Here is a 25,593-nt window from a genome sequence, read left to right as displayed (position 1 = left end):
TTCAACAGTAATATTGATTGAAAGTGAACTATCAGAGAGATTTAATTATTTTTCACCAATTTTTGGTGTGATCTAATCTGAGTACATTTAAATTTTATAGTCTAGTGAAATCAGCTTTAAATAATACACTATTCTGTACTATTTCCTTTAAGAATTTCATATGGAAATTTTTAAAAAGCAGTATTTCCTTTTTTATGCATGTTTTCCCTTTTAACATGCTTCTAAGTGCTTCTGTATCTCAGAAATAAATGAGTCTTTCTTATGCCTGTCAATTCTGATCACTTTTTTTTTTTCCTGACTTTTTATCTGCACTTTGCAGATTTCCTCTTCTGATGCTCCTCTTCAGCCTTTGGTATCTTCTCCTTCTCTGCAAGTTGCTGTTGAGAAAAACAAATTGGAGGTATGGTCGTGTTTTAACCATCTGCATTATGTGGTATTCAGTGATAAATGAACTTTCTTTCACAATTTGCCATAATTTAAGAGCACTACAATAGCTTTTTTTTAAAAAATTTTGAATGATCCACAGTACTAATTGTGTTTTTAAAAGCAACAATTTCTTCAGTTTTTTTTATGCCACAGGTATAATTAAAGGGTTTTAGTCTATATTTAATTTCAGGGTTACTGATTTATTGGGCCATAAATATATCTCAACAGTAGTTAAGCAATTAGTTTTTTGTTGTTATTACTATCTTACACTTTAAGTAACTGTTTGATCTGTGTTTCTGTTATTATAAGTACTTGAAAAAAAATTGATATCAAAAATTTTTTGAAGCAATAGCAACCATTATATAGATAAAATGTATGTAATTTGGATTTATTAGTTTAGAATAATCATTATTAGAATACATTTTGAATGGGGGTATTGGGTACATGGTATCATCACTATGCATTTTTAAAGAGTGCCCTAAAATATTTGAGAATTGTAATTTCCTTTGATTCTTAACCTTTTTTCTTTTGTTACATTGGCCTGAATCAATTAGTTTGGGAGGACTTCTTTCAGCTATCATTTTTCTAGTGTCTATTCCTTGATAAATGGCATGCTAGATATGAGGGATATAAAGGCAAGCAAAACAATATACAGCCCCTGCACACAAGGAGTTTACAATCTAATGAAGGAAAACAGCTGTACAGCAGTTTATAGTGCAGTATAATCAGTTTAGTGATTGAGGAAAACTCACTGTGCTGCTGTTAATACAGGAGGCGTGCTTTTGATGCATCTTATACTCTGAATACGTTTCAAGATATAAGGATTAGGAGGAATTCCAAATAGAGAGAGAAAGGACCTTGTTAAAAAGTTTATGGGTGAAGTATAGTGCTTGAGGAGTTGCAAGGTGAATGGCATAGCTGCAGTAACAGCAAGATACAGAAGTGTGAGAACTTTCTTAAAAGCCTGCTTAAAGGATTTGGTGTTCATTCTGAAGACCCAGGCACTTTAATGATGACTTCTGAGGAGTGACAGGATCAGATTTTCATGTTATAACACTATTCTACTGGCTCCATGGGGACTGAGATTTTGGTGATGGGTGACTAAAAGGCTTGAGAACCAAGATTTATCCAGGAATAAAATGATGGAGGCATGTGGTAAATGAGGATAGAGATGAAAAGGAGAGCATATTTTGAGAGATATTAAGGTAGAATCTTTGGAATTTAGTAATTGATGAATCATTGAGGTGCTTTGGAAAGCCTGTGACTCAATGTCTGGCTTGAGCCCCTCTCTGTAGATGATGATACTGTTCAGTGAGATAAGGATATAAGTTGAGGGAATAAATAAGTTTGAGGAGAGAAAGGAGAAGGAAATGAATTAAAAGTTGAATATACTGAGTATGAAGTAACTGTGGAATATGCAGATGATTGGACATACAGGTCTACAGCTCAGATTTATGGTGGTGGGGAGACCAAGACCCCAACCCCAGCCAGTATGTTGAGTGACAGGAGGAAAACCAAGAGAATAGAAAGTTGGGAACATCTGAATCTATGAGTTATTGGCTGAGCAAGGGAAATTCATGAAATTATGAGGGATGTTTTTAGAGCACAAAGTACAGGGTTGGAAGTAGATAGACTGGGTTATTTGAGTATTATAGGTGGCTTAGGTCAGTAGGCAGTCTTGAGGAAACAAGCACTCTAGGAGTTTTTGGGTTGCCTTGAGAAAGTGGAAAGATGCCAAAAGGCAGGTTTGGCCCTGTGAAAATTTTCCCTGAAGATATTTCTCATAGGGAAAGAAGGTGAAATCCCTGGATTGCACTTTGTGTATATATGCATATTACTGGGGAGTGAATCCATGGACACTCTACCACTGTGCTACATCCCCATCCCTTTTTATTTTTTATTTTGAGACAGGGTCTTACTAAGTTGCCCAGGCTGGACTACAGCTTGTGATCCTTCTGCCTCATCCTACCAAGTTGCTGGGATTGAAGGCATGTGTTACTATAGGATTATTCTTTTATGTGGTTCCTGTTTCTGAGTCTCAGAAAGCAGTGATCTTATTTGATCTCAAAAATCTAATGTCTATAGCTTATGTAGTCCATTTAGAATGTCTTTTCATGCTTTTTCTCATAATTTTAAAATTATATTTTCGTTTGTATTTTATCTTGTTATTATAGTGTTACTATGTAAGCTTATGTAAGTGTACAAGTATAGTAGAGAATATATGCTCATACTTTTAAAGATAGTATCTAATCAAAATTTGGCACCCATGTCTTCAACTCAATAACTTAAGTATAGTTTGATTATGATGAACCCAATATGTACTTTTTTTCTGTCTTATAAGACTCTAGAATGTTTATCCATTTTCTTGAACAGGAGGTCTGTCATTTCACTATATAATTCTTATGTGTACCAACCAAATTTCAGGAACTACTATTTTACAATACCAAAACCTGCTGTATTTTATTCTTTCAGAGAAAATAGTTTAGAATTTCTTAGGTTCTAAAAGGCTTCTTTGATCTTTTATCAGCTATTGATTCTATAGTGGGTTAAACTGTATTATCTGAGTTTAGAGTCCATGCTGTTACTGTTACTTCAAACCCTGTTTTATAATACCACATCTAGAATCAGAGTAGATGACAACCATATTTCGATGGCTGGAATTCCAGTGTTTAAAAGCATAAATCATGTTCTTCTTCTATTAAATGTAGCTAGCTAATTTGATTTATTTTTGGTGATTTCATATGTTCCTGCCAGTTGCAGTGTTTAGGAAGTCTTTCCTACTCATTATAATGCCTTCCTTGAAAATTTTTACCAAAGATTGAATATCTTTTGAACAGAAATTTATTTCTCATATTTTCGAAGGCTATAAAAAAGTAGAAGCTCAAGGCTTCAGGACACTGTATGTCTTGTGCAACCCCACTTCCTTAGTCATAGAATGCACCTTCTCACTATGGCCTGTTATGGTGAAAAGGGGCAAGAGATCTCTCCAGGGCCTCTCTTATAAGAGTGCTAATCCTAGACAGGAGTACTCCACCCTCATGATGTAATCACCTATGAAAGGCCTCACCTCTTAATTCCATCTTATTGGAGATTTATTTTCAATGTAAGAATTTTGGGGTGAGCACAGATTTTCAGACCATATCAAAACTAACATCTATGAGAGATTATGGAGCTACCTGTCCTCAATATACTAGTGAGAATGTGTTTTTGCATTGCTTGCCTCACCAAACTTTGCTAATAATATATAGAAAATATCTTGTAATATATGAAGGATTTTTATACAACTCATTTATTCTTTACTTACAAAGTGAAGTGAAGTGTTGTTGTTATCTTTTCTGGAACTGGGGATTGAACCCAGGGCTTTGCACATGCGAGGCAAACACTTTGCAGTGTGCTACATCCCAGCCCAAGATAATGTTACTTACCTCATAAAGTTATTGTGAGGACTAAGTCAAAACAGCACCTGGCACATAGTAAGGGTTCAGTAAATATTAACTGTTGTGGTAAGGAGTAACAATAACAAGAATAGCAAAAGCTCCACTGAACCACATTGAGTAGAGAGACTTGAATGTTTGGAGTCTCTAGTCCCTTATCCTAAAGGGATGCTGATCATCTGTGTTGCTTCGGGCACCACTTTTCTAAGATTTCATTTCTTCATTTGTAAGAGGACAATAATGACAGTAACTAAATGGTTTTCATAAAAATTAAACTAAGTAATAAGGAAACACTTAATAAGTGGTAATTGTGTTTTGGAAATGAATGTTTTGATTTGGGTTGGGATTGACCACCAATAAGTAATGTTTCTAGTTATCCTTAAAGGCTCACATCTTCCTTATTTTAGTACCTGAAGTCCAGGTACTTGAGCAGATATAAAAATATGTTTTTAGAAATATATTCAACTTTCTAGATGGTCTTTTGTCTGTCCTATGTTAATATCCTTAATGTTTGTGACAGAATATCAGTTTTTTTAAAAAATATATTTTTAGTTGTAGATGTACACAATACCTTTATTTTATTTATTTGTTATATGTGGTGTTGAGGATTGAACCTAGTGCCTCACATGTGCTAGGCAAGTGTTCTATCACTGCCTACACTCCAATCTCAAAATGCCAGTTTTGATATTCGTATCTGATAGTTAAAGAATATAGATTGTTTTTACGCTTTAGCACTTTAAGTATTCAGAAGGTTCAGCTTTATGTTAACTTTTATTTCATTCCTGAAAAGCATTATTGAAACAGATGTTTTAGAGAACCTTAGTCTAAAAGAACCTCAAAATTTAAACTCTTTTTATATAGGTTCTGGAAGTTCTAGTCATATATTTATTCTCTTTTCACTACAAAGTTGTACACCTATGCTGTTTGTTAGTGTAAGTTTTAGTTCAAATGCTATCACTGGTTTGTGAAATACTATTACACTCATTGCTCTTTATTAAGAACCAATAAAAGAAAAGAGAAACGCTTTAGAATTTTCTTGCTGTTCCTAAATTTGAGTTGAAGACATTGTATATTCATGTCATAAAATCTTCTCTATGATTTTCTTTTAAACTTTGGGATAAGGACCAAGGGTTTTTCTTTCCTCCTTTTTATATCATTACAGCAAATACTAAAGTTACAGTGTTTCATATTTGTGTAGTGTTTTACAGTTTACAGAGTTCTGTTTTTGAGGGTTTTAGTGTCTTTTTTCTTTTCAATATTGAAATGCACATTAAATATGTGTCTGTTTTAATGAATACTTATAAAACTATCACTGTGAAACTATCACTGTGCCACTGCATGAACTGAACATTGTTAACACTTCGAAATCTTCCATGTTACCTTCCTTTTTAAATCTCATCCTTTCTCCCATGGGTAATTAGCATTCTGACTTTTTATAGTTACTGTCATTTTCATCATTATCATCACACCTTTGCTTTTCATCATAATTTTATACTGGTGTACATATCCCCAAACAATGTAGTTTTTTGGTTCTGGTACCAGGGATTGAATCCAGGGGTGCTTAACTCCTGAGCCACATCCCCAGTCCTTTAGAGACAGGGTTTTGTTAAGTTGCTTAAGGCCTCACTAAGTTGCTAAGTCTTGCTTCACACCTGGGATTCTCCTACCCCAGCCTCACAAGCTGTTAGGATTACAGGCATTTGTCACCATTACAGCTCAAACATAGTTTTGCCTGATTTTGAGCTTCTAGTGTGTTTTTTTTTTTTTATATTATACCCTACAAATTGCCCATATTATTGTTCCTGATTACATATACCAAATTTGGTCTGATGAAGGTTATATCAAAGACCATTTTAAAGGGACAGATGCAAATTCAACCCATAGTTTTTTTGACTATTTTCTGTGCTTATCATGTGGTCTTCCTTTTTTCTTTTTCTTTTTTTTTTTTAACATTTCCTTTTTTTAAAAAAAATTTGTTTTAATTAGTTATATATTACAGTATAAATATATTTTAACATTATACATAAATGGAGTATTACTTCTCATCCTTCTGGTTGTACATAATGTAGAGTTATACTGGTTGTGTAATCATATATGCACATAGAGTAATAATGTTCATTCATTCTACTGTCCTTCCTACCTCCATACCCACTGCTCTCCCTTCACTCCCCTCTGTCTAATCCAAAGTACCTCTATTCTTCCCTAGCCTCCCTCTTTATTGTGAATTAGCATCCACATATCAGAAAAAAATATTCCACCTTTGATTCTTTTGGATTAGCTTATTTCTCTTAGCATGATAATCTCCAGCTCCATTCATTTACCGGCAAGTACCATAATTTCATTCTTCTTTAAGGCTGAATAATATTCTATTGTGTATATATACTACTTTTTCTTTATCCATTCATCTGTTGATGGGCATCTAGTTTGGTTCCATAGTTTAGCTATTGTGAATTGAGTTGCTATAAACATCAATGTGTCTGTGTTATTGTAGTATGCTGTTTTTAAGTCCTTTGGGTATAAACTGAGGAGTGGGATAGCTGAGTCAATGGTGGTTCCATTCCAAGTTTTCTGAGGAATCTCCATACTGCTTTCCATAGTGGTTGCAACACTTTGCAGTCCCATGAGCAATGTATGAGTATACCTTTCCCCCCACATTCTTGGTAACATTTATTGTTGCTTTTTATTCTTGATAGTTGCCATTCTGACTGAAGAGAGATGGAATCTCAGTGTAGTTTTGATTTGTGTTTCTCTAATTGCTAGGGATATTGAACATTTTTTTAATATATTTGTTGATGGATTGCATTTCTTCATCATTTTTATCTTTTTATATTTGGTGCAAGGAACTAAGGCATATTTTAGTATGCAGATGTAGCAGTCATTCAATTTTAGGTTTCCAGTCATTTCTTCCTTGAAATGCTACAAAAAATGCTCTTTGTCTAATCTTTTTTCACTTTTTTGGCATTTTATGTCCCTTAACATTTGTCATTATTGTTTTTGATCCTTAATTTTAAAATGTTTCATCCTTTCTAGAAATGCAAATTGTGATCATCATGATTCCATTATAGTTTACCTTAACTGCTGGTCTCTATGTACTATCTTTATCATTTTTTTTTTCTGCAAGAGAATAATAATATTTGCTATTTTGAAAACTAAAAACCTGTAATAATGGCCTGAATATATTTTGTATTTTTTTTAAACAATTATAGTGATTTTATACTGTTACCCTTGTGGTTATCCATTATAATTTGTCTTCACTCATGTGAAAAGGAGGTCTGTTTCATCAATTAGTTTATCTTTGCTTGTTCAAAATTCAACATTATGGTTGCTATCTGGAAGCACATCCTTATGGAAGGATGTAGTGAGAATTTATTGAATGGATTTTGCATTTGTTTAAAATAAATATCATGAACTTCTGTCATATCAAAAAGTACTAAATTGTCTCACTTATATTTTAATTTTTAGAGAGATACTTAGTATTGAGTTATCAACACATAATTTCAGTGAGAATATAAATTTGCTGTATTTTATAGTACTTAGGTATTGTAAACATTGAATATTTTCACATGATAATTCAAACTAATAAAATAAAAAAAGAATTAAAAGTGGCCATGCTTAAAAAATAAACTTATCAAAACTTTGGGCTATGTTTTAGAAAGAAAAAGAGAAAAAGAAGGAAGAGAAAAAGAGAGAAAAGGAGCCAGAAAAGCCTACAAAACCACTTACAACTGAAAAGGTAAAATTCCTTTATTAAAAAAAAAGCTATTAATATTACCATCTTACTTATATACTTATATTAAAGACCCTCTAGATATTTATGATATGCAAATAGTTTGTTTTCTTTTAAGTAATTGTTCAATGAATACTGTGTGGTAAGCATATCCTCCTGACTTGTCCTGTATGATTTATAATTTATTATAAATGTGTGTATAGACCATCTTACACACAAGTGTAAGGACAAGTATTCTCTCATGAATGATATACAGAATGGTGGTTTTTGTTGCTTTTGTTTTTGTTTTGATACAAGGTATTGCTATGTTGCCCAGGCCAGCCTTGACTTTTGATCCTCCTACCTCAGCCTCCTGATTAGCTGGGATTACGGGCATGCGCCATCGCACTTGGCTTGGGAATGTTTTATACACACCTTTCAGTGGAAATTTAGAAAATGAAGAGGTCATAGCTGAAGGGACTTCCAGGAAAGATCTTATGCTTCATAACATTTGAATTAGATCTAAAAGTGTAGGAAGGATTAAGATGGAAGACAAGAGTATATTAGTTTAAGAGAATAGCCTGAAAATAGACATGGAAACTGGAAATAGATGGAAGTATGTTTGTAAATGGAAGTATATTAAAAAAAAAAAAAAAAAAAAGAAAAGAAAAAGATGTTTGATGGCTGGAGATGTAGCCAGTGGTAGAGCACTTGCCTAGCATGTACGAGACCCTTGGTTCAATCTCCAGCACCACAAAGAAGAAAAATAAACAGTGAGTTTGAAAAAAGTTATATGTTTATTTATAAAAAGTAGTGAAAAATAAGGCCAGAATGATGTGTTGAAGCCACATTGTAGATGTTTGTTTTTTGAGGGAAGAAAGGCCATGGGAACACTCCAGATTCTAAAGCAGGTGATGTACCAAATCTGGAAGGGTTTTTTTGGAAGATCATTTTGGCAGTAGTGTGAAGGATAGATGTGATAGGCATACTAGAGGTACGAAGATCATTATATTTTTGCAAAGGACCTGATTATATAATTATGGTGGGTTGGCTGTGAATGCATTTCATCATATAAACCTAAAGCGTGGTAAGAGAATTGTTAATAAAGGCAGCAGCCTTGATGTTAGTTGTTTAAATTTTAAAATCAACTTGAGACCTATTATAATACCACAAAATACATCCATTTACAGTGCAGAAATATATAGCAGTTCTTTCTTTGTCATTTATTGGAACAATCTCTCAAAAAGTTATCAACAAGTCTTCAACATTGAAGAGATATTAAGTACCCTGAGAATCTTAGTTCCTTTATGTGACAATTGAAGCCATTCATCATCTGACCCTTCCTCTGCTTCTGTTTCATTTTTCATACCATTTAGACTCTTCCACTGTCACCTAACTATATTTTCCATGTGTGTTAAATTGTTTTGCCAAGAACATCCTTTTCTTTCCCTACCTCTCCTTAAACTTCCTTATGTCACCTTTTCCATAAAGTCAATTAGACATCCCAACTAGATACACTTTTTCTTTTCCTCAAACTTCTGTAGACATTGCTATGCACTTGATTTTATTACTTGTTACCTTCTTTTACTGTTTTGTGTTATTAGATAAATTCCTTATCTAACACAGATGAGTAGGTATTTTGTTTCCTTAAATCATTTATTAGTCAGGTGGAGCTAAGTCCTGTGTTTCCTTATGTTTGTGTTAAATACATGTAAATGGATTCATTGTTGCTTTTTATCTTATAATTCCTTTTGGTGTCTTGATTCCAAGGTCCTGCAGAAAGATTAATAAATTATTATTTAGTGATAAGTAATTAATTAAATCCTAAAGTCTATTGAACTATTTTGCTATGTGGAATCCCTTGAAATATGTTTTAAAATACTTTTTTCAGTTAAAGTTTGTTTGAATATCACTATTATTGTTTTAGTGATCGTTTACTGAATTAAATTCTTACTTTTCACCATGTTAAATTTAGGTGTTAACGAATTTAATACTTTTTAAAGGAGTGATTAAATTGGTGATTATAACCTGTTGACTGACTAAGTAGCATTAACTCTTCTATGGTAACTTTAATGCACATCAGTAAGAAGCTGTGAGTGAAATCACTTATTTCATATTTAATTACAAAGTAATTTTCAACTCACTATAAGGTTTTATTTTTTGTTTCTAAAACTTAGAAATTTTAAAATAGTTTGTATAATGCCTTATTGTTATATGTGGTAAGATATAAAATTTAATTCCTTTTTAAAACATCATCTTTATTCCTCCATTATTTAAAAAAAAGTATTTCACCATTAAAAAATGGTAAGCATCTGATGTAGTGACCTTGTGTGTTTGTAGCCTTACATTGTGAATAATCACCTTATATTGTTTGCTGTGATAATGGGCCCCAACAATTACTTCAGAGAATAGTCTCTGTATCACAATCCTGAGGCATACAGGGTATGTGAACAGTGAGAAATCTAGCACTTCACCTTTACTGTTTTCTTTTAGCCATAGGTTTTATTAAACCATGTTCATGCCTCATCTGTTTCTCTTGCTTACCCTGCAAAGATTAGCCCTCCTGCTGCTGATGGTGGAGGCCTTGCTAAGAGAAAAATCATATAGAGGAAAATACTTTACTTCCTATTAAAATTTTGCAAACAAATAGTGCAGAATATGTAAGAAAAACCATACATTTAAAAGTATCATAGTGGAGAAACTAGAAGAACAGTAGCACAAATGAAGAAGCTTTATTTAACAAATAGGTATTTTTCTTGATAGTCTTCCTGAGGTGATGTTTCCAGGAGGCATAAATAATCCACAGAGAAGAAATTGGTATAATTGTAGTTAAACTAGTAATAAGAATAATCCAAATAATCAGAATAATATCCTATCATTAAGATTTGGCTTTTTTGGCAATCTGCTGTATGCCAGGAACTGTGCTACATATACAACTTACATCACAGTTACATCTAATAATCTTTATGTAAAATTACCAACATGTACCATCACCTAAATCAGGAAGTAAAACAAGAACAGCACCCCAGAAACTCACCTCCCCCATGACCCTTCCCAAGCAAAAATTATTTCTCTTCCCCTCTATGAATACCAATTTCATCGCATCTTTTTATGTGTTTGTGTGGTGCTGGGGATTATGAATTCAGGGCCTCAAGCTTGCTAGGCAAGCCCTCTACAACTGAGCTACATCCCCAACCCTCTTTGCATCTTAAAAATAACTTTACCACCTCTACATGTATCTCTAAACAATGTGGTTTGATTTTCTATATTATGACTAAAATAATATTACTAATGTTCTTTTAAATTTATTTTTAGTCAACATTTTGTAAGAGTCAGTTACGTAGTATATAACTGTAGTTTTCGTGTGTGTATGCGCACGTGCACACGTTTTACAGTTTATGCATTCCACTGTTGAACATTTGAATTCTATATAGTTTTGTTTAAACTATTATAAGTAGTGCTGCAGTGAACACTTTTGTAAGTGTTCATCTAAGCAAGTATTTCTTTAGGAAGTACTTAGGAGTGGAATCGCTGAGCCGTTTATGTTTGTATCTTAAACTTTACTGCATAATATCAAACTACTTTACAAAGTGTATATAAAAATATTCTTAACACCTTTCACTTTCTCTACAACATGTGGTCTGACAAGAGATTTTAGTATTTGCAGCCTGGTGAATATGTAATGGTATCTCATTTATTGTCCATTTCCTTGATTACAGATGATGCTCAGTACCTTTCATATGTTTATAGCCAATTTGGATTTACTCTTCTAAAATCGTGGTTCACAATTTTTTGTCTGTTTTTCTGTTATATTTTCTGTCTTTTCTTCATCTATTTATAGTAGTTTGTGCAAATATACATACATATATAGGGCATTTTATTTCTATAACTTAATTGTGGCAGAATTTGACACTCTTTCTTGTTCTGGTTTCTGAATTGGTGATAGAAGCCTCCTTGTTTTATTCCTGAGCTCAAAGGAAAAGCTTTCAACTTTTTGTGTATGTTATTTTTATTCTTCACAAAAGCTACAAGGTCCGTTTTATAGAGTGGTGAATTCATACTCAGAATATATGATTTGTCTAATGTCACCTAGTTTCATTGGAGAATTTTTTGAGAATGGGTTGGAAAAATAAGGACTTTTATTTATCTTTTTAAACCAACACAGCTTATATCTCATGAGTTTAAAAGAATACTTGATAGGGATTAATCGGGATTATTATTCTAGGATCCTTTCTCTAAGTTTCATTTATTTGTATAAATAATTAAAGCTATTAGTATAGTTATCCTTTTTTTGCTGGGGTGGATGGGTGTAGCGGTACTGGGTATTGAACCCAGGTCTTACACATGTTAAGTACATGCTCTTCCACTGAACCACACACCGTATCCCCATTAGTGTGATTTTTGACAATGTGATAGCTTAATGAATAGTTACTTGAAAAATATATTAACATGGCAGATAAGCTTAGGCTTCACCTCAAGGCATTAGTAAAGGAAGAACAAACTAATTACAAAATCAGTAGAAGACAGGTAATAATTAAGATCTGAGCCAAAATTAATGAAATTGAAAATACAAAAGCAATATATAGTATAGCATCAGTGAAACAAAGAATTGGTTCCTCCATAAGGTGAGTCAGATTGATAAACCCTTAGCCAAGCTAATCAAAAGAAAGAAACAAAATTAGAGATGAAAAGGAAGTATCACCATAGACACTTTTGAAATACGAAGGATCATTAGAAACTCTATTTTGAAAATTTATACTCCAATAAACTGAAAAATCTAGAAGACATTGACAAAATTTTTAGATGCGTATGAACTACCCAAATTGAACCAGAAAGATATAGAAAACCTAAATGGAACAACATCAAGTAATGAATTTGTAATAGCAATTTAAACCCCATAAACAAAGAAAAGCCTAGAATACGATGGATTCTCAGGTGAGTTTCGATATTTAAAGAAGAACTAACAGCAGTCTTTCTCAAATTATTCCATGAAATTGAATGGGAGGGAACACACCCAATGGATATTCTATGAAGTGGGTATAACCCTGGTACCAAAACCAGGCAAAAACACATCAGAAAAGAAAGCTGTAGACCAGTATCCCTGATGAAAATAGATGTAGAAATTCTTAATAAAATATTAGCAAACTTCATTCCAAAACATACCAAGAAGATAATATACCATGGGTTTCATCCCAGAGTGGACAGATTGGTTCAACATTGACAAATCAATAAATGCAGTTCACCACTTAAATAGAATTAAGAACAAGAATCTTACAATCTTCTTGATAGAGAAAAAGGCTTTGATAAAATCCAGCATCTATTCATGTTAAAAGTGCTGGATAAACTAGGGATAAAATGAATTTACCTCAAAATTATAAAAGCTATATATGATGAACCCAAAGCCAACATCATGCTGAACAGAGAAAAACTGAAAGTATTTCCTCTAAAATCAAGAACAAGCAAAGGTGTCCACTGTTGCATGTCCATACAATATAGTTCTTGAAACTCTAACCAGAGCAGTCAGCAAGAGAAGGAAATTAAAGGGATATCAAAATAAAGCAGAGATGTCAAACTATCTCTATTTGCTGATGTCGTGATCCTATATCTAAATGACTCCAAAAATCTCGTCAGAAGACTTCTCAAGCTGATAAATGAATTCAGGAAAGTAGGAGGAAAAAGAAATCAGGAAAACCATCCCATTCACAATAACCTAAAAAATACTAAACAAACAAAAAACCTTGGGAATTTATCTAACCAAAGAGGTGAAAGATCTCTACAATGAAAATTATAGAATACTGAAGAAAGAAATTGAAGAAGATTTTAGGAAATGGAAATATCTCCCATGTTCTTGAATAGGCAGAATTAATATTAACAAAATGGCCATACTACCAAAAGCAGTGTATACATTCAGTGCAGTCCACATCAAAATACCAATGACATACTTCACAGACCTAGGAAGAAAACAGTCCTTAAATTCATTTGGAAGAGATGCAGAACAACTAAAGTAATCTTGAGCAAGAATAGCAACAGAGGAGGCATCACAATACATGATCTCAAATTATACTATAGAGCTATAGTAACAAAAACAGCATGGTACCTTTGTGTCTGGTATGAGATAACTGTATTTATGTGGGTTTGTCTCTGTATCTTCTGTTCTGTACCATTGGTCTACATGTCTGTTTTGGTGCCAATACCTTGCCATTATGGGTGTTGATTTTGTAACCTGCTACTTTGCTGAGTTTTAGAAGTTTTCTGGTGGAAATTTTTGATAGCCTATTCAATAAGTATATAGAATCATGTTGTCAACGAATAGTGGTAGCTGAATTCTTCTTTTCCTATTCATGTTCCTTTAATTTCTTTCTTTTGTCTAATTGCTGTGGCTAGAGTTTCAAGGATGATGTTGAATAGAAGTGGTGAAAGAGGGCATCCTTGTCTTGTTCCAGTTTTTAGAGGGAATGCTTTCAGTTTTTCTCCATTTAGAATTATACTGGCCTTGGGTTTAGCATATGTAGCTTTTATGATGTTCAGGTATGTTCCTATTACCCCTAGTTTTTCTAGTGTTTTGAGCATGAAGGTGTGCTGTGTTTTGTCAAATGCTGGTGAAAAGATAGCCTATTCAATAAATAGTGCTGGGAAAATTAAAAATCCACATATAACTAAATGAAATCCCTATCTCACCCTGCACAAAACTCAACTCAAAGTGAATCAAAGACTTAGGACTAGAACGGAGACTCTATGCCTAGTAGAAGAAAAAGTAGACCCAAATTTTCATCATGTCAGCTTAGGATCTGACTTCCTTAACAAGATTCCTATAGTGCAAGAAGTAAAAATCAAGAATCAATAAATGGGATTGATTCAAACTTAAAAATCTTCTTCTCAGCAATGGAAACAATCAATAATGTGAAGAGAGAGCCTGCAGAATGAGAGAAAATCTTTACCACATGCACCTCAGATACAGCATTAATCTCCAGGATATATAGATAACTAAAAAAACAAAATAACCCAGTCAATAAATGGGCTAAGGAACTGAACATTTCACAGAAGAAGAACTATAATAGATCAACCAATATATGAAAAAATGTTCAATATCCCTAGCAATTAGAGAAATGCAAATCAAAACTACTGTAAGATTTCATCTCACCCCAGTCAGAATAGCAATTATCTAGAATACAAACAACCATAAATGTTGGTGAGGATGTGGGGAAAAAGGAGCACTCACATATTACTGGTGGGAATATAAATTGGTGCAATCGTTATGGAAAGCGGTATGGAGATTCCTCAGAAAACTTAGAATGGAACCACCATTTGACCCAGGTATCCTGCTTCTTGGTTTATACCCAAAGCATATTACAGTGATGCAGCCACATCAATGTTTATAGCAGCTCAACTCACAGTAGCTAAACTATGGAACCAACCTAGGTGCCCTTCAACAGATGAATGGATTAAAATAAATGTGGTATATATGTATATATGATGGAATATTACTCAGTCTTAAAGAAGAATGAAATGATGGCATTTGCTGGTAAATGGATGGAGCTGGAGATTATCATGCTAAGTGAAATAAGCCAATCCCCCCAAACCAAAGGCCAACTGTTTTTCTCTGATATGCAGATGCTAATTCACAATAAGGTAGGGGGGCTAGGAAAGAATAGGTAGAGGGGAGTGAAGGGAGGGGAAGGTGGGGTATGGGGATAAGAAGGATAATAGAATGAATCACACATTCTTACCCCATGACATGTGGGAGTCTACATCATGTATAACCAGAAGAATGAGAAATTATACTCCATTAAAACAAATTTTAAAAACAGCATGATATTGGCATCAAAATAGATATGAAGACCAATGGAGTAGAATAGAAGACACCGAATCAAACTCATATACTTTCAGCCATCTGATACTTGACAAAGGTACCAGAAATATATGTTGGAGAAAAGTTATTATTATTTTTTTTTTTTTTTAAGGAATGTTGCTAGGAAAAAAGGCTATCCATGTGTAGAGGAATGAAACGAGATTTCTGTCTCTCACCCTGCACAAAAATTACTCAAAATGTATCAAAGCCTAGGGTATTAGACCAGAAATTTTGCAATTGCTAGAAAAAAACATAGGGTCAACACTTCATCATATTGGTACAGGCACCAACTTCCTAAACATGATCCCTAATGATCAAGAAATAAAGCTAAGAATCAATAAATGGATGCCATCAAATTAAAAAGCTTCTTCACAGCAAAGGAAAAAAGAGTGTGAATAGACAGCTTACAGAATGGAAGAAAATCTTTAACAGCTGCTCCTTTAACAGAGATTAATACCCAGAACATACAAAGAATTCAAAAAACTTTACACACACACACACAAAACAACAACAACAACAAATAACCCAGTCAATAAATGGGCGAAAGAACTACAGAACAGACACTTTTCAAAAGCAGAAACACTAATGGCAAAAAATATGAAAAAATATTCAACATCTTTAGCAATCAGGGAAATGCAAATCAAAGCACACTAATATTATTTGACCTCACTTCAGTTAGAATGATAATTATCAAGAATACACATACTAATAAATGCTAGCATGGATATGAGAGAAAAGGTACATTTATACGTTGTTGGTGGGACTACAAATTACTACAACCACTTTGGAGAGCAGTATGGAGATTCCTAGAAAAACTAGGAATGGAACCACCACTACTTAGTATTTATTCCAAAAGAACTAAAATTAGCATAATATAGCCCATATATCCATTTCAGCATTTATAGAAGCACAATTCCCAGTAGCCAAATTATGGAATCAGCACAGATGTCCATTACTAGATGAACAGATTAATAAAATGTGGTATGTATACACAATGGAATCTTACTCAGCATGAAGAAGAATGAGATTATGGCATTTGCCAATAAATGGATATAAGTGGAGCATATCATGCTAAGTGAAATAAGCCAGACTCTTAAAATCAAAGGTTGAATGTTTTCTCACATGTGGAAGCTAGAGCAAAATAAGGAAAAGAACGTGGTGGTGGAGAGTGGGGTGGGGGGGTGTGCATTGGCTACCCTAAAGATATAGGGAAGATCAGTGGAATAGAAGGAGGAGATTGAGAGGGGAGGGAGGGGGAGTAGGGATGGGAAATGCAGAAGGAATTTAAGAAAATCACATTATATGCACTTATAAATATACTACAGGGAATTTCACCTTTATTTATATGTAGCAAGCATCAATCAAAAATAAATAAATGAAAGATCAGTAAATTAGAGGAAGAATAGGGGGAGGGAGGAGGAGAGGGGGAAAGGTGGGAGGGACAGGGACTGAAAGGGAGTAAATCGTGCATGTATGATTTTGTCAAAATGAACTCAACTATTATGCATAATTATAATTGTCTAATAAAAAATACTATATTTATAATATATACAGGATTTACAAACTCAACTTTAAACAATAAAAATAATGAAATATTTTGAAATATGATCCATTATTGTTAACTATATTCACACTTCTGAGCAATATATCTAGAATTATCATTCAATTTAATTGCAGTATTGAACCCACTGACCAACTTCTACTCATCCCTCCACTCTCATAGCTAGAAGACAGGGTTTGGAATTTTCTCATCACACAGGAATGATAAATGTTGAAGATGTTGGAGGTGCTAATTACCCTGATTTGTTCAATAAACTATTAAAGCAAAAGTGTATACATATTAATATATATCAACATATATTAATATTAATACATATTAATATATACTAACATATTAATTTGGGATTTGGGAGGAATCTTACTATTATTCACATTTTTTATTTTATAAAAAAATGAAAGTAAACTAAATTCTAGAAGGAGCTCATTGCTTAGAAGTGATTTGCTTCTAGTTAGTAGTTGGTGATAGCCCAGGGATTTGAACCCTAGTCTTTGATTTCAATTCCCGAATGTTGTGTGTGGGGATGTATTGGGGGATGGTGGATATTTTGATTTGACATGAAAATCTTCTTGCTGCAGTTTCATTCCTGTTGTATGTTCTACATCATGTTATAGTGGAATGTCCAGATTTTCCTAAAGAACTATTTATTTATAATTTGTTAGCTTCTATTTAGCTACTTCATTCTTCTATAATTAAATTTATTTTCCTCACACAGTCTACAATTTTCATGGAAAGTTTCTCCTTTTTTCCCTTTTCTTTTCCAGTACTGGCAATTGAACCCAAGGTCTCACAATGTGCTAGGCAAGTTCTCTACCCTTGAGCTTCATCCCTGTCACTTTCTATTTTTTATTTTGAGACAGGGTTTCACTAAATTGCCTTGGTGTGTCTCTAACCAGCAAATTTCCTGTTTAGCTTCCCAGGTGGCTGGAATTACAGGTATACCGCCACTGTTCCCAGACTTTATTTTTATTTTACTCAAGTCTCATTGAGGTTTACATCTTTGTGGTGTGCCGGCATCTATTATTTATTGGGTCAGTAAGAGCCAGGTTTACTGCGAGAAGAAAGATAAAAATCTAAAAATTTAATAAAATGAATCAAATGATTATTAAGGCAGGTGCTTCTGACATTTGAATGGTTGTCTCTTCTTTGTGCTCTATACTGGTAGAAAAATTGTGTAAAAATTTGATTTTCTAAAACATTCTGTCATATATTAGATAGTTCTAATTTGCTAAGATTGGACTACTAGGTTACTTTTCAAGTAACCAGTGATCTGTAAGTATTTCATGTATATAAGGAGTATCCTATTAAAGCGAAGTTATATGAGTTCTTTTTCAGTTTAAGGAAAAAGATCTTAACTTATCCTTAGTGAGGTTATAAAAGTTTTATAGTTTTTGTTTCTAGAGGTTTGCATATCAAAATATGGAAAATGGAAAAATAGTTCCTTACTAAAGGAAAGAAGAGTTAAACTTTTTCTGGTTCTGGTTATATTACTATTATTACAACCCATTATGTGTACTCATTATATATTAAGTTCTTAAACTTTTTTTTGTATAGTAAAAAAAACTTTTTTGTATAGTAAAAATTTTGAACTATATTTCATTTTTACAACTACTCAACTCTCTGTAATGTGAAAGCAGTAATGAATTTGTTCTAATAAAACTTTATTTACAAAAGCAGGCAGTCAAGCTTATTGAGACATTTCCCTACTTCCTCCCAAATGAGAAGTGGTTTTAGTGAAGATGCAAGGCAACTAAGCTCTAGCACCTGATCTGTGGTTCACTGTCTCCTTGGCAAAGTTGCTTAACTTGGAACTTCCCTCTTCATTTTAAAAATAAGGTTTGTCTAAATGATCTCTAGAGATCCTTCTGGTAATAAATGGCTCTAAATCTAGAATGGCTTATTCCACCTACTAAACATTGGTACAGTTTCCTAACATTTTCTAAATATATCCTTAAAGATGACTTTCAGAACTGTAGAGCTGGATTTTATTCAGGGAATTCTTCATATTTCAGACTTCTGTTTCAAATACCTAGTTGCTGCTCTCTTTAATCAGTTTTTGCCTCCTCTTAAAACACAAAGTCCAATTTAGGAGAAAACACATTCAGTTATTCTTACTGCAGGTTACTTCTATATTGAGGCCGGGGGTGGGGTGGGGGGTTGCGTGTGCGTGCGTGTGTGTGTGTGTGTGTGTGTGTGTGTGTGTGTTTACTCTTGCTTACTTGTATATGCTGTGGTGGAATAATCTTAGTATAATTAATCTTAGTATAATCTTACTATAATGCATGCAGTGAAATGTAGTCCTCAAAGTATATGTTCTGGTTTTTTTCTAGTATATAAAAATATTTTCCCGTTCAGATATTTACCACTAGTTTCTTGAATTTTATGGGAGAAAAATCAGTTCAGAAAGAATATATCAAAATAGAATTTAAAATTCCAGGAAGGAAATAGAGAAACACTAATATAATAAGAGAGAAAAGACCTCTGCTTTTGATGAAAAAATTTGTTTTAAAATATGAAAATTATTTGAATCTTTAAGATGATGATGTAGATGAATAGTGCTTTTTAAAACTAGCTGGGAAGGAAACAAACAACCATCAATTTACCCTTTTGAACAAACCTTTTATGTTAATAAAATTTTAAAAAATTTTGGTGATCTACTAGTATAAGCAAAAGATATAATTACGAATCTATTGAACTTGAAATTTCAATCCAATGTTGGAAAGTTAACAACTAGTTGTAAATCAAATAAATTGTTCTTAGTAAGCCATTAAAGTTAAATTAAGTGGCTCATTACCAGATGCTATATTGATAGGTTACATTATTTAGCACCCTGAAGGAGACATTTACACAGCTACCAAGTTCTCAGTGTAAGTTAGGCTAAATTACTATAATGAATGAATACATTTGAGAAGAAAATATTTCTAATAATTCATTCTTTTATTGAAATCATACAAACATATGATCTTAGGTGAGTAAGCACATCAAATGCTTCTCATAACCTTTTTATTAATAGGTTTGAAAGATTCTTTATATTTTCCTTAAATCATTTCATTTCCATTGTAAAGCTGGACCATAGAGATTAATTTGATAATGATCTATTGTTTGTAGACTTTTAAAGAAAATAATAGTTTAAGTATCTCTACATATTATTCTTAGAAAGCAGTTTAGTGCTGCTTCCCTGTTGCCTAAGTTTTATTATGGCAAAGATTGCTAGTTTCATTTGACAGGTCCCTATTTTTCTTTAGCTATTAAGCATTTTTTAAAAAATGGATTGTTCTCTCTGAAACAGAAGAGATTACGGTGGTACCCTTAAGTAAAGATAAATAATCTGTCCTGTTTGGTAAATTTATAGAGTTTCTTGTTCTTTTCCAAGATATATGATAGACGAGTGGATTTTTTATAACCTTGCTTTTCTGCTTCTCTATAATACTCAAACCATATATATTTTTAAGAACTTAAAAATACACATAAGCATGAAGGGAAAAAAATAACATCACTGCAGATAGCCCTACCTAGAAAGAATTATTTCTAACATATTTTTCTTCATCCTTTTTGATTGTTTCTCATGGAAATATATGTATTCATTGGATACCATAATACATCTGTTATTTTGTAACTTATTCTGTTCCTTTGTCATTTAACAATATATCTTGAATGCCTTTTATTACAAATAAATATACCTGTGCCTTTCTGTCTTTAAAAATATTCTGATGGGATATAGCATAATTTATCTTTGCAAAATTAAGATTTTAAAATTTATCCCTCTTTTTGAATAATGAAAACCTATCTATGTAGCTCTATCTCTGTATATATATGTATATTAGTATACAGCTGTGTTATAACTTCTTTTTTACCCCCATATGTTATAACTTGTTACCATCCATTTTAAAAACTGGAATTGCTATGTCAAAGAATGTGGACTTTTAGAAGTCTTTGAAAAATACCAACAGACTGGTAGTAGAAGATAGACAAGCATAGACTTGGTTAGAACAACTCAGTTTGATTCTCAGCTCTGCTAATTAGTAGATGTATTACAACCATCTGTTTTCTTATAGGTATAGAAAGTCTGTTCAACAGACATTTCTGAGTACCTACTGCATACAATGAAGTATTTTAAGGACAAAGGATAGAGTAGTAGGGGGCTATCCTGTGTCTTGTAGGATGTTAAACAGTATCTTACCAGTCTTACCAGATAAAAATGTCTTCAGCCATTGCTAAATGAATCATTATAGGGGCAAATCATTACTTACTTGAGAACACTGTTTCAAAATACATCTCAGTGAAACAATCTCTTGGTGGAAGAATGAATACCTATCTGTTGTGTGATTCACTAAAGAGTACCAGTAATGTCAAGGGCTCTTGGATATAGATACAAATCTTTTCCTATTCAGGGGACAAAAGGAAATAATATATTTAATGTATATGGAAAAAAAGTATAAAAATGTCATTAAGTAGAAGGTAAACTGTAGGGTCAAATGAAACAAATCGGCATTGTATTAATTAGAAGTTATCCAGAGTCAGGCTTATCTTTTAAAATTACGTATTTTTTATCTAATTCCTGTTTGATTAGAATCATCTGTGTTTGGGCAGAAAAAATTCAAAACAGGGTATTGAAATAAAAAGTCAATTAGATATGTTAAAAAAATTGAAGTCTGTTTCTTATTTACTATACACTTAAAATGGTGAATTTATGTAAAATATGTGTATTTTGCCATAATTAAATAACTAATAAATATGTTTTAAAGGTACTTTGTAGGTCTGCATGATTTTATCTTGATATAATACAGTTTTAATGAATTGAAAGCTGTTTTTTTTTTCTGTTCTATCCCTTAATTTGTCTCATAACTTTTAGCTGAAATCAATAAAATCTAACTTGAAAGTAAAAAAAAAAAAAAAAAAGTTAAACAATGAAAGGATGAGATGGGGTAGCATCCATGTTCTGTTTTTTAAATGTGTGTACTTGTATATTACAAAATAACCTCTGGCCTTGGAAATTTTCTTATGTATGCTTGCCATAAGATGACTGTTCTGTCTTTTAGAGTTTCTCTTATATTTGTGGCCTCCTACTACCAGCCTGGACTCATTATAATTTTGCATTTAACATTCTTAGCTGTAGATCTGCAGAAATAGATAAGGACTTTTTTTTTCTGATAAAATTGAGATATTGTTCTAAAAGTATCCAGTATTTTCAATTTTTTGTGTTTGGATTATGGAAAGAAGTCTCATTACATGATATTATATCAATAACATGATAGTTATTATCTGGTACAAACAGCCATGAAATTTTATGAGAATGTTGATTTCAGTGGGTATAATAATCTTATAGATACCAGTATATCATTTGTTTTTTTTCCTCATGTGTCCAACACTGTCTATTTGTTGGGGGGTAGGGGGCTGTGGTAGGGGGCTGTGGATTGGACCCAGGTAATTTAACCACTGAGCCATATCCCTAGCCCTTTTTAATTTTTTATTTTGAGACATGGTCTTGCTAAGTTGCTGAAGCTGGCTTTGACTTGCCATCCTCCTGCTTCAGTTGCCCAAACTTCTGAGATTATAGACATGTGCCACCATGCCCAACTCAAATCCAGTTCTCTTGATATAATCCAGTTTTAATGAATTGAAAATTCATTAAAATTCATTTTTTCCTGTTCTATCCCTTAATTTGTCTCATAACTTTTAATAAATCCTAGTATCTAAATTTCCACACTCCTCTTTTTAAATAGATGAACCTATCCTACATAAATTGGCAACAAATAACAGTAGTTCAAAGGAATAATCAGTAACTGTATAGTTTAGTCTTTAAGGAGTCTAAAACTTGATTTCTCTATCCTTTTATCAGTAAAACTAATGTAAAATATCACTCTAGGTAGTAATTTTGTATGACAGTCACAACTGCTTTGCATTTTTCATCAAAACTTGATATTGTCACTAAAACACACACATATAACCCTTTGGTAGATATAAAAATCAATACAGTATTATTACTAGTTGATGCTAAAAGTGTACAGAATGTCTTGTAATTTAAAAGGCTAATATTAAATGAGTAAATACTTTTTAATAGCTTGAGACAAATTTGACATGAAAGTTCTTTTAGCTAGTATGGTTTGCTGTGTCTTCCATTTGTCTAGCTTAAAAAAGAAAGAATCAAGAAGCTAGAATAAGAGTCATTGTCTTGCAGAGAGCAATAACAATATGATAGTAATGTTACTTTGTTGATTAAATAACTATACACTAAAAAGCTCTCACACCTAAAAGAAGGAGCCCGATGAAGCTGTTTAATACCTGCTTACTATTAAAGAAACTGTAATGATAAAGAGTATATAGATTGTGGCAGAAAACCATACTTCAGGTTGTATTACAGGCTTTTGTAGTAAATTGGAAACATTTTTTTTTCTTCATGAAATGTCTGAAACGTTTTTGCAGTCACTGCAAGTGAAGCAATAAAAAGGAGGAAGAAATCCAATTACTTCACGTGCAAAGTCTTTATTTTCTGTTTAATAAAAGAAAGGCTTTTGTTCAGTTAGCAAGCTTTACACTCCTTCCTAGTAAATTAGAAATTTAGTTAAATAGAAAATAAGGAAAAGGCTTCCTTGATAAATGTGTTCTAGAATAGGACTCATCACATAAAAATGCTCAATAAATGTGAAGGCAGTTTTATGAAGTTAAAAGTTTGTGTTTAAGAATATCGTATGCAAGGTGTTAGGATCAGCAGTTAGATTAGATAGGTTATTGAAGGTAATAAAAATGACGAGCACTTACTTGGTGACCAGCATGTGCCAAACATTATTCTGATCACTTAAAGACATTATTTTATAGTCCTTACAACAACTTCATGAGTTTTATGTTAGTCAGTTTTTTATCACTGTAAGCAAAAATATCTGACAAGGACTACTTATAGGAGGAAAGATTTATTTTGACTCATGGTTTCAGTTCACAGTTGTCTGACACCTTTGCTATAGACCTGAAGTGAGACAGAACTTTGTGGCAGAAGAGCATGACGGAGGAAAGCTTCTCAGTTTATGGTGGACATAAAGCAGAGAGAGAGAGCATGAGGAGCTGGGGAGAAGATACAGTACAAGACCCCTCCCCCAGTGACCTACTTCCTACAGTCACACCCCACCTGCCTATAGTTACCATCCAGTAATCATTCAGATTATTAATCCATTAAATGAATTAATTATCTCATGAGGTTCCAACTCTCATAATCAAAGTATTTAACCCTTGAAAGTTCCTGCATTGCCTAACACAGGAGCTTTGGAAGGGGATGGATTTTTAGATCCAAACCATAATAACTTGATATTATTATTTTCATTTATGATGAGAATCTGGAAGCCACAAGTTTGGTAATTTATTAGTGGAGACACACATTGGTAATTTATTTGTAGTCACATAGCTATCAGTAGTAGCCAATCTGAGTAGTCTGCCTTCAGACTATGCTCTTAACCAATATGCTCTGTGGCTTATGTGTATAACACTATAACATAACAAAAGTGGGGAAAGATAGGAGAAAAGGTGAGGGAAAAGGATCAACCCTGAGTTTCTGTCAAGTGCTATGCATTGTGCTAATAATAAGCATTTACAAGTGCTAATAAGTCCTCACAGTAACCTTAGGAAATTTTAATACAAGTATCATACAAAGATAGAAGAAGAAATAACCTGTAATCCCAGTGGCTTGAAAGATTGAGGCAGGAGGATCTCCAGTTCAAAGCCTGCCTCAGCAACTGAGCCAAGGCCCTTAGCAACTGCGCAATACCCTGTCTTTACATAAAATATAAAAAAGGCTGGGGATGTGGTTGAGCACCTCTAAGTACAGTCAGTACAACGCCCCCCCCCCCCCCCCCCGCCCTCCCAAAAAAGAAAGAAACGTAAGATTTAGAATGAAAAATGACTAAGGTCACATATCTCATAATTGGTAGAGCAGATCTTTCTAAATGGAAGGCAGTTTATTGGGAATTTGTTATCTTCTCATGAATGTCTGCTGCCATAGATTAATTGAAACAACTGCTCATACTCACTGGGAAATAGTAAGCTGTTTATATCTTTAGCATGCATTTTCTAATAGTAGTGTTCCTGGATTGATTTAACATACCATCTATACTAAATCATGGCAACATGGTATAGTAAAAAAAATATGGACTTTGGAGTCAGGAGGGCCTCAATGTTTATAATTACAGCTTAATCTTAAAATGGTTATTCCAAGATAAGGTCATAATTTGTTAGTATTTTTTCTTTGGTCTCTCATCTTTCTAACCCTGAAAATATACCAAATTATTCAACAAATATGTATGGATGTGTGCAGGTTCTCCAATATATTCATGGGATATATGCAGTAAATAAATTAGACAAAAATCTCTGCCTTCTTAAAGCTTACAGTCTGATCTGGTGCATTTAGTTGGAAAACTGATATTTCTGATTACTGTCCCCATACTTTCCTTATGGCAACCAATATATTCATGGGATATACGCAGTAAAAAATTAGACAAAAATCTCTGCCTTCTTAAAGCTTACAGTCTGATCTGGTGCATTTAGTTGGAAAACTGTGATATTTCTGATTACTGTCCCCATACTTTCCTTATGGCAACCTGATATGTGCTGGGCTTCCCAATAGAGCTCATTTCTA

At 33.0% G+C, this 25,593-nt stretch overlaps 1 protein-coding gene across 4 annotated transcripts in view; it reads left to right on the top strand.

Moving 5' to 3' along the window:
- Positions 1–25,593, top strand: part of Smap1 (small ArfGAP 1) — a 187,713-nt gene that overhangs the window by 114,415 nt on the left and 47,705 nt on the right. For 2 of the 4 annotated variants that reach the window (XM_027928172.3, XM_027928175.3), the window contains exon 5: positions 7,513–7,593. The exons of 1 other annotated variant lie outside the window; for it this stretch is intronic. In XM_027928172.3, the coding sequence (XP_027783973.1) occupies positions 7,513–7,593 (81 nt within the window). Of the gene's footprint in view, positions 1–319; positions 401–7,512; positions 7,594–25,593 lie in introns of all 4 variants that reach the window. One more of the 4 variants, XM_027928171.3, reaches the window with a different exon arrangement.

Source organism: Marmota flaviventris, chromosome 6 (genome assembly GCF_047511675.1).
Source record: "Marmota flaviventris isolate mMarFla1 chromosome 6, mMarFla1.hap1, whole genome shotgun sequence".
Classification (NCBI taxonomy): Eukaryota; Metazoa; Chordata; class Mammalia; order Rodentia; family Sciuridae; genus Marmota; species Marmota flaviventris.
This window is presented reverse-complemented; position numbering and strand designations above follow the sequence as displayed.